At 46.0% G+C, this 20991-nt stretch overlaps 1 protein-coding gene across 1 annotated transcript; it reads right to left on the reverse strand.

Annotated features, from left to right (window-relative positions):
* Positions 1 to 817: 817 nt before the first annotated feature.
* On the reverse strand, positions 818 to 17406 carry ARL3 (ARF like GTPase 3; the record flags this gene model as incomplete). The annotated part of the gene is made up of 6 exons (XM_079535930.1): positions 818 to 865; positions 8796 to 8981; positions 10990 to 11040; positions 15442 to 15558; positions 16372 to 16515; positions 17353 to 17406. 6 exons carry the CDS (start codon positions 17404 to 17406, stop codon positions 818 to 820), a joined length of 600 nt encoding a protein of 199 aa, XP_079392056.1.
* Between the last annotated feature and the right edge of the window lie 3585 nt (positions 17407 to 20991).

Genomic DNA, 20991 nt, shown 5'->3' on the forward strand with positions numbered 1-20991 from the left:
TTGCCTTAACATCAAGGGAAAATCAACAGGGATTGTTCAACATCAAGACTAATCTCACATATGGAGCTTACTGAACACAGGAACCACGTTTTTGCTGGCTCAAGGTGAAACGCCGGGCTAAATTCTCCTTCAGCTGCGAGAAAAGCCCCAGGCACGCTCATCCTGCATTATTCCAATTGTAAAGAGCTTCAATTATACACACATAACCCTCTTCCTTCTACGGCGTCGTCGCAATGTAGCAGTGTCTCGTTATGATCAAACTCCTCTTTTATGGCTATAGGAATATGCTGAAGTCTTCTACCCTCATTACACAAATGACTTCTTATCAGTTTTTTTTTAAGAAACTACCCATAATTGGTAACAAAACCACGTTTTATCTGTCACTGAGGAAAAGCTGTGACTGACACCTGAGCGTGTCCTCAGCAACTGCAAGCCTGCACAGATAGGGCAGCTCCTATGCATTTAAGCAACTACAGTAACTCACCACTCCCTCTGCTTCACACTGAATCAGTCTTGCTTCTGCTTACAAACTTGCTGGCTAATCAGACATTTAATACTATTTATGCATAGGGAGGAAATATATAATTCCTTTATTGGGATAAAAAACGATACTAAAGAGCAGGTCAAGTTCCAAATCCAGCAGTAGGTTTTAACCGATGGTGTTCCCTTTTTTTTCCTCTCTCTCATTTTTTTTTTCTTTTAACAGCTGTAGCTGTGCACAGATGGAAAAACATTTGGTCAGAAAGCAGCAAATTAGTGTTTTCAGGCTAGAATTCTGCTCCCACCGCTCCTCCATTTCCATGCAGCTCAGAGTGCTTTATTTCTTCTTTGCATTGACATTTTTGCACACCCAATTCATGCCGTCCTTTAGACAGAGAAAGGCAGTGTTAGTTGAGGGAAGGGAAAGGGAATCTCCAGTCCTCCTCTGCCCCATGCCTGCACTCTGTGCCCAAAACCACCGTGCATAAAAGCAAGCGCTTCATTGCTCAGTTATTAAATCCTTCTTCTGACCATAAAAAGTATCATCATCTCATCGTGTCACTATGCCTCGGTCCTTCAAGGAAGGATCACTTTGCAGTTAAGGTATGTCAGCAGCAGATCGAGGCTCAATTCTAGGTTCAGATCATTTGTGTAACCTTGGCCATGCCACCTTGTCTTTGAGACTGTGCATTTTAAGCTGTTTGTTACACAGCCAGCTCCACATTCAGAGCGTGCCTCTAATTCTCTGCACAGCTGCGTGCCTCCTGTGTGTCCCCAGGCAAATCACATCAGCTCAGATGGACGAAAGTCCCTTTAATCATGGCATGTAGACTCTGTGCCTCTGAGAAACAGGCACTGTGGGATAACACAGTGAGAATAGAGGTGGTCATGTTTTACGATGCCGATACACTCATTAGGGTACTTGTGTAAAAACGAGTGCAGCTACTACTTCTTGCTATTGCAAGCAATAGGGCAGCTCTTCAGTTGTGAATAACTGAGCATGAGTTTCTTGCTGAGGTCCCAGAACGGGATATGACACTGAAGCGACACTTTATCCCACTCCTGATGCTTCTCTGATGTGAGGTGCAGAGAACAGAGTGCAGGATGCACAGTTCTCATATTTGTGTCCCATCAAACCCACCCCTACCCTACCTACAAGGCATTGCTGGTGCCACGGGCAGAAAGAAGGCAGGTGGGATGGGACATGGTTGTGCTTGTAAACTGGGTGAAAGCCACTCTGGAGCTCTGGGAGGATTTTGGTGCTTTATGTTCAACGGTCAACATGCTGTGTTAAAGAATAAGCAAGCCCAGTTTGGCTGGCTGCACGTGGGGCCAGGTACTAATAACACTGCTACCTCGAACCTCGGGGAGGGCTGCTGCCTCCAGTTTCATTTATTTATCTCCACAGCAGAGATCGGAGTAAAACAAATTGTCTGAAATCCTCAGAGCAAATGGGAAAAGACGAGAGGTAGATTCATTTTAAGGCCCAGTAGCTTTGTGTCTTCCCCTTTCAATAACACCGATAACCTAGGTGTAAAACATGTAACGCCTTAAGCAATCAATAGCATGGTTTAAAGCTTATCACTTTAGAGAGAGAGGGAGCCAGCCTTCCCAGCCAGTGGAATGCCAGGCCTTAACAATGGGGCAGGGAAGAGAGGTGTCAAGCCTTTGGCTCCATTGTGTGCTTTAGAAATGCACATGATTGCCTGCAAAGAGTGAAAATAAATAAATAACTAAAAATGCTCCCACAATGATTCCAGCTTCCCCTGCCTCGGAAGCAATAATCACATTTGCACACATCATGGCATACAAGGCAAGCAGAGCTCCTCATTCATTTTGAATGTAGGTTTATTTGCTGAACCAGAACAGCTGAGACAGCTTTAAGTAATAAATATCAGCTGACACCCTCTGCTATTCAGCACAGTAATCCCAGAAACAATACATCACTGCAAAACAACAAACAGGCATCCTATCTTCTACCTAATCTGACCACAACCTGAATTCACAGTGATTAAAACTCTGCCTGCTGCCATCAGGGAGCTCAGGAAGGGGAAAGACAGACCGTTTTAGCACCGGTGTGGTGAGGGTCATAAAGCAGAGTTTATGATGGGATTTACCATGGCTGGGAGCCTGGCTGCATCAAGCATATAATGAGGGCAAAAGAATGACATAGCAAAATGCAAGAGGAAAGGTGAACTCCAAACAGGCTTGAAATACCTAAGTAGGTCGCTGAACTTTTAAAGCAGGAATTGATTTTAAAACTCTCTTCTGGCATGAGATAATTGACAGAAAAAATCACATTTAATTGTAAGTATCTCCCTGCCTGACAGAGATAAAGAGAAAACGAATGCAGCCAGCTCTACATGTGATGTATCTTCCTCATCTTCAGCCATGCTGCAGCTTCTGGTGCAACTTTGTCAGGGCACGTTTTCTGCAGTGCCCTGAGTGCAACAGCAAATGCAACGGAAGGCAAAGGAAACAAGAATGTACGTTTGCAGTTTTTCTACCTAAAGTCTGAAGTGGGACAAGGGGTTGTTAAGACAGAGAAATGGAGAGAAGCTGTTACAAACACAAAGAGCTCTGTGGGGAAAGCACAGGGGAAGGAGGAAAAGATGCTTGAAAGAGTCAAGTCCACAAGGAGTCAGCTGCAGTCATCCTTTGTCCCTGCATTTTCTGTCCCTATATCTGCATGCTTAAAAGATGGCTCTGTGCAGAAAGTACAGTCCCTATAGTAACATTTAGATCTTGATAGATGTCCTTGGGCTGCTTTGTTGAGACAGAGACGTTGGCAGATATGCTGAGGATGGAGACGGATACAATATTAGTATTCCAGCCTCAAGTCAACCATGGGAAAACTTAGCCAGGGAAAGATTTCAGATCTTTCGGCTTCAGCTCTCTTAGCTCCTTAACAAGCAGCTAGTAAACTTTACCAAAGCAAAGAGAGAGAACTCCAGGGAAGAGGATAATGCTCCTTGCAGAGAAACGCTGCTTAGCGCAACCCCGCCTCGCTGCAGTCACGTCTGCTGTTGTGCCAGGGGAGTTGTGCTGTGACACCCTTTGGGAAAGAACTGCTAGAGCCTCCCCCAGGAGGAATGCAAAGTCCTGTTTGAGATTAGCCCACTGCTTGCTTATTCTCTGCATTATCAGCTTTGTGGCTGTGGGAGTGAAGTAATCTGACTTCAAACGCAGTGAATGAGTCCCTTCCACCCCATAAAAAAGCATCCTGATTTCTGCTCCCCTGCAAGCCAGGGATCAGGCAAGGCCACAAACTTGTGACCCCTAATGTGACCTTAAGGACAGCAAAGCTTAATCCTTTCATGTAATCTTCTGTCTGCCATAACAAATTGGGTCATGCAAGTACAAAATTCTCCATCTCTAGCATTTTTGGTGTATGTTATTTTAACTGCCGCTTTCTTCTCCCTCTGCAAGCTGTAAGTGTGGCTTCATTATCTGTCATTTCTCTGCACCTCTGCTCAGCATACAGGCAGGCTTTATAGGCTCCCACAAGTATACCATCCTTGCCTTTGCCTGGGTGCAAGCTTTTTTGTCCTCTGAGAGCTTGTATCCCCAGTGCAACTTTGTAGAGTCTCTTTTTACCCTGCTTAAAAATCACAAGACTTTGCCCTGTAGTCTGGAAATACTGCTGCTTTTCCTCATCACAACTGGCTCTGCCTGCCCCAGGAGAGCTGCAGTAGTCAGAATTGGTTTAAAATCACATTCACAAGTAGCCTCAGAACCTTCTTAAGATGTGGGAGATATCTGGCCAGCCTGCTGTGGCTTAGACATCTTTTAGACAAAACCTAGCTCAGAGGATATAACACAGAAGATTGCTGGGAGTCCTGCTCTGAATCTTGCCCCTGTCAGAGTGGTGAACTGCAGTACCAGCAACATGTAGGTCTTGGGCTCCATTCTCCCAGTGGAGAATAGAGCCCAACAGGGAGAAGTAAGCAGTTCAGCCCAGACTGGCTCTGGCATAAATTAGAGTTTAGTGGCTACTCTCATTTCCACTGGCTTTTAATAGTCTCCTGGGTGCTATTATGCTTGGGAGACTTTGGACGCAATATGCTGCAGCATCGCCCTGGAGGAGATTCCTCAGGGCAGGCTGAGCTCCTGCTGCCTTGATCCAAGATTCTTGCTTCAAACAAGAAATGAGCTGCAGAGCACAGACTGGTCCAAAGTCTTGAGTCGTGTTTAATACGTACTGCCCCCTCAGAAGCATCTCCAGCAAAAGCAGGGGAGTCCCTTTAGCTTTCACCTCATCCCAGCTGGCCAGGATGGAACATGCATAGCTTCTGCACAGCAATTAGAGACGTGGTCACAACCCCAGGAGAGCCCACATGGCAATGGAGAGCTACTGTGAGGCAAGGTCTCCCTTGTGTTTCTCTGCTGGAATTGGTGATCACCTCCCTCATTTGCTGTACCACACACAAGGGTCTCAGTATAAGCTGGAACAGGATGCTGCTGCTCTAGAGGCAGAGTCCAAACAGTCGTGGCAGGGAGACGAGGCTTTCCTGACTGATAACTAGTCAGAAGGTTAAAATCATATGCAAGCAGAAAGCTTGTTTGAAATAGCTTTTAAGGTGAGGGATGTCGCTCCTCTTGCAATGATATTATGAAGGGTGACTGAGCAGACAAGTGTTGCCCATGATTTCACTCTGGAGGTAAAGAAGTCTTCAGCTGGCACAATGCAGGATGGCCAGCTGGCTTCCAGAGGGCTTCCTGTATGGGGTTTCCAGTTAACCCAGCCACCTTTCTCCTGAGCCTGCCCACAACATTGCTGGGCCCTTCTTCCTGAGTCCCTGACGGTTAATTTTAAAAGAGAAGATGACAATACGGATTCCCTCCTTAATTAACAGTTTTATTAAATAACCCAATTCAAATAATAGTTAAATTCTCTAAATTTGTATCATTCTATTAACCATAATCTAATCTCATTAACCTTGAAATCCCCAGTCTTAACTACCCAATTCTATACACCATGGTGCTAGCAGCTAAACTAATTAAATGACCTTCAAACTATTTCTCCTTCATGTATCGGCATTATTTATCTTTGCTCATTGCTCTTCCTTCAAGCTATCACAAAAATCTTCTCCTATGAACTCTGTACCTCTGTGTGCTGAGTACTAGATATGCTACCACCCTTCCTTGCAAAATCCATCAGTGACGTCTGTGATTTTACTCCAGCTAATGTATTCCATCAGCAGTGATGGGTTAGCGTGATTGCTCTTCGCCTTTTATTCTGAATACCTGATGCTTCCACATCTTCATTTATTTTTCTGTCACTCATTGTCATTTCTCAAAGAAGTCCTTAAAGCAGTGACCTGATCACTAACTACACATAGATGGCCTCCTTCTGAGCCACTGGTAGAGACAGTGTACCACGATTCTCAAAATCTTCTCTCTTCATCTCGTGCTCTCAACAAGTTTTTCTTTGATTCCCCTACATTTTGAGCATGTTGACTTCTGAGAGTCCCAGGGATGAAGACATTCTTTATTTCTGGGCTGATCCAATTGCACCTAAGATCCTTTAGTTTAAAAGCCATCTTGGAAAACATTCTGTTCAATGAACTGCCAAGAGAAGGAGAGCTTGGCATCCTTGCTGCCTGATTTGACAGGGCTGGAATTATGGCACAAGAGAAATACAAGGGCTCTTACTATAAGCTGCAGAGAATTTGTGACTTGCCTTTTTGCAACAATCGCTTATGGAATAAGCTGCAGTATTTAGGGCAATGAGACTGGGGACAACAGCACATTATCTGCCCTGCATCTAAATTAATTTGTCTAGATAAGCATAATGAACAAAATCTATAGGGCTGCAAATACTTTAATTTAGCTCTCGTCTTCTGTTTTCTGCAAGTAAGTACAGAACTGGATTTAATTTCTCTGGGTGAGAACATTGGGCTTATATTCTGGTCAACTGAATGCATATGAAGATGCACTACACTTCAAGGAGAGGGCACAGAAAGGAAGACTGAGCAACAAAAAAGTGTGCAGAGTGCTTCAGAGAGCCTGCAGATCAGTTTGGAAAAGAGGCATTCTTCATAGCTCATCAACAGAAAGTACTCCTGTCATGTAGCTCTTCCACATCCAGCACTCCTCCCAGAAACTCATCTGCCATTCTACTGCCCTTAAGAGCTGGACTTAGATAAAATAGAGGAGGGCCTGAAGGAAGGAAGCAGGTAGCCTGATTTGTCTGCAACCCTTTGAAACTGCAATCTCACTTTATCGTAAATCACGATCACGTTTCTTTGGACTTCAACATACACTGCCACTGAGGAATGTATTTCCCTTTTAAGACCACTGCTTCAAAATAAAGATTGCAGAGTTGAAGCTTTTCACAAGGGTGGTTACAACATAGCTCAATTTGTATTTTAGCTAACTAAGGGCCTTTGAAGGACACCATCTGAAACATTTAGGTCTAAATGTTAGGTTAAGAGTTTCAAAGCTAAATAACTACTGTAAGGGGTCAGGTCAATGGATGCCAAGGGAAAGAACAAGTAGGAACTGGGTTCTTTCTCCTAGTCTATGGCCCAGGCTGTTCCTCGCCCAAAAGTTATCCCCAGATCTTGTCTGAGGAGCTCTTCAGAAATTCGCTTAATATTTTTCTGAGCCAACCAATTCCTTTGGTCTCCCCAGCATCTTCAGCCAAAGAGATCCACAACTCAATTATGCAACTAGCGAAGAAGCAGCTTTTACTTGTTTTAAATCGCTGCTTCACGAGGAACCTCCTTCCTCTAGCAATGTGGAAAAAACAGCATATAGTCTGTCACTTGTATCCCATAAACCCCAAAGACATTCTCACTTTTTGTCCTCTCTCTCTCTCTTCTAAGCTGCAAGTCCCAATCTATTTATTCTCCTCCTTTACAGATGTCACTCTGTACTGCTGATCATTCTCAAAATAATCTCAAAAAAAGATCCTCAAATCTCTCATACTTCTGAGCAGGTATTTGGACAATATTTTTATTGATGGGAGCAGTTAAGTGCTGGAAAATACTGTGTAGAGAGATGGGGGAATTTCCATGCTTGGAGATGCTTACAGCTTGAATGGACAAGGCCCTCAGCAACCTCCTTTGTGCTTTTAGTTGGCCATGTTTTAAGCATAAGACCCTTCAACCCAATTTCTTGGACTCTGATTTTACCGCTGCTGAAGTCTTTTTAGATAGGAATAGAGGCAGAAATTAATGTTGTGTTCAAGGCTGGTGCCTACCATGCCTTTACTCTGTTACAGAAGAGAGTTTTCTAGAAATTCCTTTTCTAGTTACTGGCAACTCCCTAGCATTTGGTTTTCCCTTTTTGGCCCTTGCTGAGCACTAAGCTGCTGTTCCCAGTGATCTGCTCTGAGTAATGGCAGCTAATTTAGAGTCCATCATCATATATGTCTAGTTAGAGTTGTTGTTCCTCACATGCATTATTTTGCACTTGTCAGCACTGAATTTCATCTGCCATTTTATTGCCCACTCAGTATTGTGGGCTTCTGCTCTGACTCTTCATACTCAGCTTGAGATCTGGCTATCTTGAGCAGCCCTGTAGCATCTGCAAATAAGGAATTCACTGAATTTGCAGTGGAGATAAATGGCTTCATGATTTTGTTTCTTTAAGTATCAGTGAAGGGAATAATCCTGACTGCTTGGATTGGGAGCGCTGCAAATATTTAATTCAGGAAAGCCTAAGAGTGAAATAAACAAACCCAGGTCCCATTTACATTACAAAGAGCTACTATGCTGCAGGAACTGGCTACAAGGCGCAGCTATTACAGTTCAGCTCAGGAACACAGCTCAGCCCCCTGTGAGGGTTTGTGCTGCCCCACATGCTGCCATTAGAAGTGGTCTTTGCCCCATATGCTGCTCTCGTGTTTCTCAGATCGGAAAAATTGATCGGCTGTTCTCTGGCGCCTGGGTTGAGCAAAACGCCAAATGACATTAGTAGTGAAGGTAAATCAGATTTCTAAAGTGCACACTTGTAACAGTCAAAGGGGTTAATAGTAGAAGGCGATTTGTTTTGTGAAAATGATTAACCTGACAGCAGTCTCTTTAAAATAAATCAATGTCTTCACGTGGCCCGGTCAAGGGGTCCCGGGTGGGGAGGCGAAGGCTCCCCTTTTCCAGGGACAGAGAGATCCCCAGGGCCCACAGCTGCCCCTCCCCTGCACACAGGAGGTGAGTGAGATACTGACCCGTGCTGCGAGCAGTGAGGGCTTGGCCGTGCTGACCCTCTTTTGCGATGCAGCCAGTGCTGCCCCACCCTGCAGATCGCAGACAAGGATCTCTCTCTCGCAGATGGCCTGCTGGCACAGCAAGCCCTCTCCAGTGCCTCACCTGTACTCCCTCTCCTGAAAGAGCAGAACAAGACTGGATCTGCCAGACTCTGTCACGGATTGTGTGTAGGTTCAGTCCCTCGGCAATCTCTGAAGCAGGGGCAGCCGTCAGCAAATCCTGCTTGTTAGCGAATATGAGCACGGGGACTCCACCAAGCTTTTCTTCATCCAAAAGCTCAGCCAGCTCCTATATCATTTACAAGAGAGTAGGGTGAGGGGAAGGCGGAGGGAGGCAAGGGAAGAAAACCTTCAACCACCAGTGGTTGTCTCTAATTAGAAATATATTTAGGGCAAATGCTGGAAGAGCGTGTTCCAGTGTTCTTATAATAAGAGAAGAAAAATGTATACAATCATCCGAGCCCAAGGTTCAAAAGCTATTTCTTCCAATTACAGGTTACAAAAATCTTCATCTTAGTCTGAAATTAGCAGTTGCCTTAAAGGCTACAGCTCTGTGTTTTACCAGTCGCTGCTCCCCAGAGACCAAAATTGATGAAACAGCAGAAAACATGTAAATGGGCAGGATGAGGAATCTGTTTTAAGTTACTGCCTGACTGGCATTTGTACCTGAGCAGCCGCTGACACCAGCCCTGATATCTTCACTAATAATGACTTTCAGGGGTTTGTTCCAAGTTCTATAAACTGCAACTTGAGCAGCAGAGGACTTTTTTCTTTTTCTTATTTTTTTTTTTTTTTTTTTTCCTTTTCCACCAGAAATGGAAATCCCACAAGAAAGTGGCAATGCTTTTGAAGGCATTGGCTAGCTGAAGACAAGCTAGGTCAGCCCTGCTAGCTGGATTTTGGCTCCATATGCAGAGTACACATTGGGTGGCATCCTGAGAAATGGGTTTGTCCATTCTAAACTGAATGACTCAAAGAGAGTCTTTTAATAGCCCAAATCTGAATCTGCAGTAGATCAACGATGGCTGAAATACTTCATGTCTAGGGTTGTGCAATGGCCTCACATGAAACAAGCAGTCTCAAGTCACTTCCCTATGTAGCATATGGCAAACCCAGCAGAACTTCAACCTGCAGGGACTGCTGGTCTTGCAGAGAAATGAGTAGATGAGATTTTTTTTGTGGGCTCCTTATTTAGCTGGAAAGGTTTTTCTCTCAGATGCTGTCCTGATATCTTTCATTCACTGGCCAGACACTTTTGGATTAAAGGAGCACAGTCAGGGAGATGCTAAACTGCAGTGGAAATCTGATTCCATCCCCTGAAAAGCAATGTTTGGTTTGGAAACCAGGGCGAGAGAACAGAGTTATAAACAGAGTTGGCCAGGAATTTTTCAACAAAATCGGTCTTCCATCTGACACAGCTGATTTACTGAAATCAAATTATTTGTGGAAATGTGAGGGGTCCAGTCTGAGTTCACCTGACTCAGGCAAGTGCTCTACACTTCTGCTTCTTCCCCCTCTCTTTTGCCTAATGAATATTTAATTGCTGATTATAAAACAAAACAGCATCAACAGGAGAGAAATTTCCCCTGCTCCTAAAATAACCAACAGTCCTTCTGTGAGGGTGTGCCCTTCAGATTAGAGAGACAAAAGATCAAGTGCCTCCTTCAGAACAGGCAGAACAGAGGGCTTTAGGTTAAATCCCTCATTTCTGACTCCCATTTCAAGGGGCAAATCTGCTGTTAGGTATTTTGAGACACTGTCACTTTCCAATTTTTGTAACAAAGTTCAAGAGTCCTATTTTTGTTCCATCCTAAAACACAAAACATTACAAAACATCAAAACTTTGCAGAACGGAAATCTTATTTTCTAGCCAGTCCTAGTTACAAAGTTCCTGGGTTGGTTTTTTTTTTTTTTTCAATTACATCCAAAAGACAATCAAGTCAATATGATTTCCATTTCAACTTCGTAAATAAGAAAATAAGATTCCTAAGGGTCTTGGTTTGGCAAGGTTTAAAGGACTTAGAAAAGTTTTTTTTGTTTTTTTTCTTCTAGTATGGGGCTCTGTTTGCTATTCTTGTATAGTTTTAATGAAAACCGTTCTATTTAAACGGAATTGGGCTACCTATTTTCCTTGTTTCACATCTACCAAAATAATCTGCATTGATGTTGAAAGGCAGGTCTCTCTTGAAATGCAAATTTTCCTCATAAACAACAAAATCATCTCTCTAAGTTTTGTGAGCAAGGGGCACTCAGAAGCACTCTGTTACTTCAAAGGAAGCTGGGCATAAGTAACTCACCTGACCCGTTTCTTCAAACCTCTTCCTATCTGCACTGTCAATGACATAGATCTGAAAAAGAAATGAGGGGAAAAAGTTACTTTTCCCAGAAGATACTCTTCCTTAGTATCATATAAATGAGCTAAGCCTAATAATTATGGTTTTGGGCACAAAGACACTTAGTATTATTTATATACCAAGTGTTGTCTAAACGTCATGATGTTTTGCCAGGAACCTCCTTTTTTAAAACCCAAGGGAGTGGACAGCCATGTGGTTAGGATCAGAAGGTTGCTTGTGGCAGTACTGGGGATGCTCTTACCAGTTCCATGTTATCTGAAGAGAACAGGAGACTGCCTGGCATCATTGCAAATGGCCAGCTTACAGGCTGGAGCTGAGTACAGGATGGCAAAACATGGGGATCCAGACATGGTCATTCACCGTAGCAAACAGCACCCAAGCTCTGCAGAGCTGTGAATAGACCAAGCTGCTTTCTAGCAGAACATGTCACCTTCTCATAAGCCAACAAGGCACATAATAGCACTCAGGGGACAGATGAAGTTTGAATATATTGGTGACATTGAGTTTCTGTCCTACCATGACCTCCTGGGACAGGTGGCTGTATCCAGCTTGCAAGACTCTGTCTTCAGCTGTCAGCTTGTCCTTAAGGTGGCAGAGGAGACAGGCAGAAGCTGGCTCCCAAAGTCTGACCGCAGAGCTCTTCCATCTCCTCAGAGCTGGTCACTACATCTCAGTCTGTGAGGAGGTCCCAGGCAGACATCTGTCCCTGGGTGAGAGTGGTTCTCCAGCCCGCAGGCTCCCTGCCTTTGGAGAGGGTCCCTGCCCTCTCCAGCAGCATGCCTGTCCTGCTTTCCTTTTTCTAAATGCCTTCTGCACAGGCTAAAAGGCTCCTCAAAGACCCCCCAAGGTGAGGGATTAGTAAATCCAGTCACCCCTCCTCCTTCCCTCCAGCAGTGCTACCGCAATTCAGAAAGCACGCATAGCAAACTACACCTAAAGAAACTGGGAACCTCTGTATAACATCCAGGCAAGAATCACCTCATCTTATAGGAAGGGGAAGGTTGCTGGGGCAGCAGACAGGGACAGGACTGGTGATAAACACTGAGTCTTTCGCTTCCAGCCCCTGCCATTCTTCATCAGTGCTGACTGAAGCTGCTAGGATGTCATATGCATGCTCTTGGGTGGCTACAGGGAGCAAGTGTCAGCATGGTTTTGAGGGAATAGATGAGCACAGCACCCTGCCATCAAGATAAATGGCATCCTTGCAGGCAGTTTCAGCACAAGACTCCATGCTTCCAGGATAATTCTGACCAAACAGTAGGGGGAGGGAAGATCTCTAGCAGCACTGTCTACTAAACTGTAGGTACACCCTTAGTGAGCAGTGCTAGGGCTGTTTAAAATGGGACCAGATGAATGGTAGGAGAATCTGTGTGCCAGCCTTGAGAAGAAGGAATCTCTGCAAGCTCACTGGCCTGTTAGTTGATCAGCTGGGATCTGTGGTCCTCCCTGTGGCTGATGCACACTGAGAGAGCCTATGGATACATAGCAGGGCTGGACACAGCTGTGCAGGGACATGGCAGTAATGCACGTGCCTGGTGCCACGTGATGGGGAAAGGCCCACGGGCATGCGTGACACAGCCTCTCCCTGCAATGTGATCCCAAAAGTACTGCATCAGCTACACCTGTCCTCTCTGTCTGAAGCACCCACCCCTGTGCATCCCATTTGAGGTAGAAAGCGTGGTCTAGAAAGAAGGACGATGTGGAGTGGTGGTTGTGAAACTTGATTATCATCTTTCCCCCTTCAAGACATCTCAGGGGAAGCTTAGCAATGCATGAATGCAATAGTAGAGCACTATTTCTTAGATAAAAGGTTACACCTTGCATATTATGGTGCTTTTCTAACTAGCAAGGAAGAGCCCCATGCCACAGCCAGCCAGGCTTTCTCCTGCACCGCTCTGTTTCTTGCTAGGGACCTACCTTGCAAGATGAGAACTGGAGACACAGCGCTCAGGGCAAAAGCCACAAAAGCACAGCAGAGAAGATAAAGTATGTGCAGAGTGCCTACTTCCAAACCAGAAACCACTGTGCCAAATAGCTGCAGGTGCCTGTCTGAATATGCAATCAGCCAGATATCCACACCTTATTTGCCTGGGTTAAGCTTCCAAATATCACAGGTGTGTGATGCAAGACCTAGCTCTCATTCAAAGGCACCTGCATGGATTTGAATTTGCAATCACTTCCTGCTTTTTAATACTTCTTAAAGGGTCCTTTCTACTTTGTGCAATATATTTTAGGAGAAGACAGAAGCAGGGGGTCCTGGGAACTGTGGCATATCTTATTTCCACCTTTCTTCTGAAGCGAGGCCCACACAAGGCTTGCTTCTGGCTCTAGTGTTTTGTAACATGGTTCGCTAGTTCAAGCAGCCCTCAAGTAGCGTATTGGAGCTTGAGAAAGAAACACATGTGAGGTGTCTCCTTTGAGGAGCAGGCCTAAACAAAACCTGGAGTAAGTGAGCTGGGCAGAAATTGCAAGTGATGGGGCTGGATGAGGGAATAATACAAGGGATAAGTTAGCTCAATTTACAGAGGCATGACCTGCATCAGGTTTGCAAGAGGAGATGAATTACTGACTGTAAGGGGTGCAAGAGCTAAGGGGTGCAAGAGCTAAGGGGTAAAAGAACTTGATCTTACCTTTTTTGCTATCCCAGTTTTAGTGCATATGGACGTGGCAAAGCACTGCACTAACATGGAGACGGCTCTCAGTCCAGGACTGGCTGCTAGCTGGCCAGTAGGGAGTGCAGGCTCATGTCCACATACGCATCAGTTAACTCCCTCTCTGAATTCACGCTGCTGCTTCCCTCCAAACCGACTCTGGTTCTACCAACTATCTTATTTGTATAAAAAGAAAGGTTTTCTCTGCACGTTGCTTTAGCTAGAGTGGGAGGAGGACTGGAACACAGCTGTATTCATCTCCTGTCTTTGAATTCACCTTTATTTCCACACCTCTCATGCAGCACACCCTGGGAAGGGGGGAAGACCACAGACCAAGATAGCTCATTGCTTTGCCAGCAGAGCCTCACAGGCACTGTTTTGCAGTTGTACAGCCTCTGCAGTCTGAACAACGGCTGTAGCAAAGATTCCCTAGCTGCTGCTTTGCAGTGTTGACTTTGATTTGCAAATCTACATTCACCTCACCAGCAACTGCAGAGCTCAGATCCAGTGGGCATGATAGCCCTGCAGCCATGCCATGTTTTCTTGATGGCCACAGAAGAGTATGTGTTCTTTGTCCTGCTAGTTTTTTCAAACACAGATTTTCTCTTTTTAAGATTACACCATTACTCCCTGAAAAAGCAACCACTCAGGTTTATGCCCCTTCAAACATCAGACTGCAAATTAACACTGGAAGAAGAGAATCTGGAGAAGAGACTAGGGGACTTTTTAGACCTATTTAAATAACATATTCATTTGGACAATGTTTTCTAAGCCTGCAGGTACAGCCAGACCCTTCAGGACCCTTATGTGAGCCTCGGAGCAAAAAGCCCTACTTCTAGTTGCACTGATCCTACTATGGAAGTGAACTGAAGCTCCCAGCAAGTCAGTGAGTATGGATGTGTGTGATACAGAAGGGAGGAAGGGCGTCTTTCAGAGAGAGCTTCCTGCTTTCCCATGGGAGCCTGTAGACCTTGCTTAGAATGGCTTTTTCTCTGCTCTCACTGGCAGTGCTGCTTGGCAGGGGGGTGGGCCTGGAGCCCCCAGACTGTCTCCATCCTGCCACGTGTGGCTGCATGTTAGAGGTACTCTTTGAAACTAGTCAGGACAGCACTTAGAAGGTCCCGGGGTAACGTGCTCTGGCATGGTCCCGCAGTGTAATTATAATGGTAGTCAACTGTAGCTAATTGTAAGGTAACTGCAGCTAAGATGTCAAAAACATTACAGGACGGTGTAATGATGAAAGGACCAAAGGAAAAGACAAGGGGTCTCTATGTCCCCCTCAGCCAGAAGCCTTCCTATCTGATGCCAGACACAACATTTAACTCTTCTGAGCTTCAGTTTCCCCAACCATAAAAAAGGCACCATTCTGACCCACCTCCATACATGAGGCTTAAGTCGCTCATACCCATGACGGGCTTTTGGGAGTCTCCAGTGAAAGGAGCCATAGATGGGCAAACTACAAGCAACTGATGTTCACTTTTTTGAAAGAGCCTGAGATGAGAGGAAAGGAACTGGCCACAGCCAGCACCATCCCATGGAAGTAAAAACATACAATTGAACGATTTCTCCAAACATCACTGCATTTTTCTTAGTGCACCCAACCAATCTTGCCATTTCACTTGGAATAACTCCTGTTACAATGGCAATGGTGTTGCTGAGAACTGGGACATTACACTGCTTGTTCCTTTCTGGCCAAGACCATGGATTATATGAACACAAGCATTCAACTGCAGCCAGTACTTACAAGGATATCAGTGTTTTCAAAATAGTTCCTCCAGTACGGCCTGATCTTCCTCTGTCCGCCTATGTCCCATACGTTCAGCTTGAAGCCTTGAGACTGAACGCTTTTGATGTTAAAGCCCTGGAAAGAGCAGAAACAAAGGCACATAGAGCATAAACCTGAACGGCTGGATCAGATTCACAGGCAGACATTAGCACCTTATATATCCTGTGCCTGCACCATGCTGTGAGATGGGCCAGGCAGCTACAAAGATGGATCGGCTGCAGGAGAGGCACTGGTGAAAATGAACACAGCCACTAAACCATCAGCTTGCCTGTGTTCCTGGGTCAAGGGTTGACGCTGTCATGGCTACGGAAACATATGATGCAGTTAGTACCCTGGAAAGGCTCAGCAGGGTGGGTGCAGGAAGAGGTGGGAGAGCTGCAGATAAGGAGAAAACAAGGGCACTGTGAAAAGCAGGATTGAGCTTGTGAAAGCTGAGTAGAGAGTCCCAGCTAACGTGAAGCCAGAGGTCTCAGCTCAATTCGACACAACGCAACTAATGCCGGGCTTGAAAGAGCAACAGCTGCATGTCTGAAGGGTCCATTTCATCAATTAAAGCACCAACTGAAAGGGCATTCAAGTAGAAAAACAGGATGTGGTGTGGGCTGGCAACGTGCTGCCGCAAGACCCAGGGGACTGGGACTTGGAATTAGGGTGTTGGAGCTGGGAGCTTTGCAAGGCAACTACAGGGTGGGGGGAAGCATCTCCCATAGCTCTCTAGCAACCTCCTCTGGTCAACACAGGAGCAGTGCTGCAGTATTTCTGATGGGTGACTTCTCTCTGCCCAACCTTCATGCTTCACGAAAGGGGGCTGGAGGTACCAGAGGGGGAACGATGGAATATACAGGATGTCTGGAGTTGTCTGGTTGTAAGACAAAAGGCCTTCCTCACCTGTGTTGGTGTGATGTGGCTTATGTCCTCAGACGCCAACTGTTTCAGGAGTGTAGTCTTGCCTGCATTATCCAGTCCCAAGAGGAGGATCCTCACCTCCTGGTCTGGGGTGCTTTTCAGTTTACGCAGGATTGACAGTAAACCCTAAATTAGCAAGAGAGACTGTAGTTGTTATTTCCCCTCTGACTTTCCCCGCCAGGCCGTGCTCCCCAGGTTCTGTTCAGTGCTGGATCCCAGGACAGGCTGAACCCCTTCCCCCTCCCCACAATTCTCCTTCATCTCCAAGAGCATCAGTGAGGTCTCAGACAGCACAAATGCCACTCAGTGGGGTGCACCACTGGCTGCATCGCTCATGTCACACAGCTGTTTGGCACTGCCTGTGCCAGGAAGACAGTGCCTAAGGATATTACATATAGGAGCTGCAAACCAAGTCCTTGCGAGCTCTTCATTATCTTTATCAGAGGGAAAACCCCATTAATTTAATCTCCCTTCTGGTTAACTGTAGGTTACGGCATACCTGACATCAGTTCTTTTCATAGTAACTCCCTGATCATCTCAAACCCCGTTTATCTGTCTAAAACATGCCGGACCCATGGGGCACGTGCAGTTCTGATTCTCAGGATGTAGCACTTAACAGCTATCTCAGATCACCACACGTCCTCGCTAAGAAAAGCACAGTGGATTTCAGTCATTAGCCAGGCTCAGCTCTCTGAGCTGACAGTATCACTCAGGATTAGGAAACAGAATATGCAGGTCAGCTCATTTACAACTGTGCACGTTACAGCAGCACACCCAAGCTTTTGTCAGAGACCTGCACCTCTCTGAAATGGACGAAAAATGGTCCAGATCCTGATGTGTAACCAAGAGGAGCAAATCACTCTGCTTCCATCTGGACCTCAGCCCTGCAGGAGAAGGGCTGAGATACATGGATGCTCCTGCAAATTGTTTGCCTGGGCAAACCCCAAGGAAAAATGCACCCACAGCTCCTTCTGGAGCCTTCGGGATCCTGCTCAGCCTCCCACAGACAATTTCCATGTCTCGAAGGGCAATCATGAAAATGAAGTTCAGATATCAGCACAAACCCAGGCCATGGGGGCCCGCGTCTCAAGCAGTTTTGTTCTCCCATTTGCAAAACGGAGACAACAATTCTTGTTCTGCAAGGGCAAATTAGCTAAATGTCACAAAGTGCTTTGTTGCTAAGAGGAACTACGCCCTCTAAATATTCCTGCTGGGAGCCGAGGACTATCTGAGCCATAAGGGTTGCTCCTTATCCCCTCCTGATCAAGCAATCAGAGACCTGTCCTTAGGATGAAGGGCTGCAGGACTGCTGTCGCAGCGCTGTGCTGCTGCAGCACAAAGGGCAGTTTGGAAAGGACGTGGCACTACCCATCATGATGTCAAAGCTTTTGTTGCACGGTGTGAAAATATACCCAGATCCAAACATAGGTTAGATTTGATCCATCCCCTTCAAGCATTTCGGATTTGGAAGTAATTTGTTGGCTACCCATTTAATTAGCAGATGCAGCTCACAAATACACAATTCGAAAGAAGAGGAGGAACTTACTGAAACTGTGTTTGATGGATATTTGTAGGATGCTGCACGGCTGCCATTGTGACTGCGCTTTTGTGGAAAGCTGAGGGTCAGAAATTCAGAGCTCATGCACAGAACCACAGCAGCAGAAGTGAAATCTTACCCTTGGGCTGCATCACCTGCACCATAAACAGGCTGCTAAACACCTGGGAAGCCGGGCCCAGCTCAAGGTGCTAATCAGGAGCAGGCCCTGCTTGCCGGCGGTCAGTGCCCGCACGCACTGCCTGCAGCCTGGGCTGTGACACCCTGTGCTAGGCTGGGTGCCCACAGCTGGCTCTGTGCAGCCACAGCAGGCGGATGGGCCGTGCTGTGTGGGTGCAGGCAGCTCCCCCAGCCCAGCAGTGCCGGGGCGGAGGGCAGGGAAAATGCCCAGCAATGGGATGGGCTCCAGTGCTTGTATGCACTTGACGTCATTAAAACATGCAAGTTGTAATTGCCCGACTTGTACCGCACGTTTTTTCACCTGCAGTCAGATTTATGGCTGTATTTGTTGGCTTTTAAATACGCACAGCCAAGCTCCTCACGAGAGCAGGAACTCTAAAATTCACACATTTTACCCCCTTCCCAGGAAAGGCTGTGAATTTCCCATTCCTACAGGCTGACCCAAGCCAACACAGACCCATCAAAGAGCTGCTGCCGACTTCAGAGGGCTCTGAACCAGGCCCCATTATTTCAGTTTATTGCTTGTGGTTAAAAAAAGAAGTTGTTGCAATGCTAATCCTATTCTCAGCACTGCTAAGAGTGGAGCGGAGCAGCCCAGAGCAGATCAGGATTAGGAGATGCTACGTTTCAGAATTCAACTCCGAAACAGCGAGTGCAAAGCAATGTATTACCAAGTGTTGCTTATCTACCAGGGAGCAATTCCCAGGGGTCGGGAAGAGGAACTGTTATAAATGTTAATAGAGCTGCTCCCATTGTAGACAGATGCTATTTCTGGGCCAGTATGACAGCCTACGAGAGAACGATCAGCATCGCTCCATATTCTGCTCGAGTGACACCGCGGCACGGCTGATCGCAGGATTATCTGGGGTAGCCAATGGATGGGAGGATATTTATAGAAATAAAAGTATTCTCTAAGGTATAAAGTAAGCTGATTTAAATGGCTGGAAGACAAGCAGGCCAACACAGAGAGGTGGACTCTATTGCAGTAGCCGCCAGCATAGGTTACATGGTTTGTGTACACAGCCTGAATCAAGAGCCAAGTAATAGCCCAGGCCACTGTGATTAGTAGTATTTTGTAAATATCATTAAACACTGGCACTCAGCATTTTCTCCCTAGTTAGTGAATGCTTAAGGTTAAGTAAAGGTAGGCACAGACTGGTTTCTAATACACTTACTATTTTTTTTTAATTGGTGTTATGAGCATACTAGTTAGGAAGACAGAAAGCATTTCCTGACAGCTTGGTAGACTGGAAAAAATAACTCAGCTGAGTTCCTTGCAGCATGTAGGCACTACAAGGGACAAGCAACCCTCCCAGTACACATGCTGCTGGATTAGCACCTCCGTGCTTGCAGACAGAGTGCTGAAACCAACTTGGTCCAATGAGAGACAAGAAACAACACAAGAAACAACTACTTGGTATCCATGGTGGACATCAGGTAGAAAAGCCAGCAAATGGTGGTGCAAAGGGGAGACTCAAATGCCAAGGGAGAGGAGCAGGGCCTTGAGGCAGTGCAGCAAGCAAACGTACCCTGAGCAAGGAGGGAGCACACGTGGGGCGAGGAGCAAGACGGGTCCTGGCAGAGGAGCTGTGGGGATGGCTGCAGGAGTGCAAGGGCAGCACGGCATTTGCACAAACTAAGCAGGCTGCAGCATCTGTAACAGAGAAGGGAATTGCAGATGCTGTTTTGGGTAATGAGCAGCACAGCATGGCAGCGCATGCAGCCTTTGGAGAAGGGCAGCCATAGGGAGCAACTCAAGGCAGGGCACGGCCAGCCAGCGACTGCCGCTTGGTCACCTCAGAGTTAAGCAAACTATGTGTTCTATGTCAGGTCGGCTTGTTTAAAAACATCATTATCCTTGGTGGAGAGGGCTTTCTTTACAAGCACCGTGAGGAGACAGACTGATGGGGTCAGCAACAAGAAGGCGGCATTTTCCAGACAGTGAGTGGGGACATACGAAAAGAAAAAATGACTCCTGACAATTACTGTGAAATCAGAGCGGGGCATTAAATTCAGAGATGCAACTAAATGGGTAAGTGCACTCATAAACACGTTGAGCATGAAAGGGAAGCTAACCATCTTATTAGCATCCCTCTGAAAACGGGGATGTGCGGTTTTATGAAAGCCTATCATTGCTAGGTTTAAAATACCCACTGAATTATCGAAGGACGTTCAGTTATAGCTGCATGCAGTAATCCTGTTCTCCTTAAAAAAAGAAAATACAGACATATATAAAAATACGGTGACATTTATAGTCCTAGCTAAGGGTTTTGTGGGTTTATTCAGCTTTAAATCCAGGCTGTAGATGGGCCTTTTGAACTAGTTGATGCATGTAACTACATCCTGCACCACAGAAGCCGCCGAAAGGAAGATTCGCTTTATAGGCCAAAACAAAAATTGGTTTGGGACAAACAGAGCATTGAGATAATCTGTTTAAATATTGTATCAGATTGGCAATATAAGACCATAATGGAAAGAGCAATTTCCCCTCGTACCGAGGGCAGGATACACAGGGCATGGATAAAGCTCGGCCCGCAAGCCATGGCACAGCACAGTTGATTCCTATTAGGCAAGAGAAGCAAATGTATTCTGTTTAACTTTATTAACCACAAAGCTCAGATAATGAATTTTAAACAAAACCACCCTCCGTCACCAGCAATCTCTTATCTCGTGCATGTGGACATTCAGCTGAAATGGAATTCACTCACCAAGACGCACCACGGCCACAAGCCCTGCGCCTCTCCAGCCGCTGTGACCACATCGCCCTCCCCTCCCTGCCCCTGCTCCCCCGCTGCCACAGCCGTGGGTTGGACCTTCACCTCCTGGCCCTTTCTAGCCAGCTCATGAGCCGCAGAGGTGGTGGTTCC

The sequence above is a fragment of the Tetrao urogallus genome (genome assembly GCF_951394365.1).
Source record: "Tetrao urogallus genome assembly, chromosome: 5".
Taxonomy (NCBI): Eukaryota; Metazoa; Chordata; class Aves; order Galliformes; family Phasianidae; genus Tetrao; species Tetrao urogallus.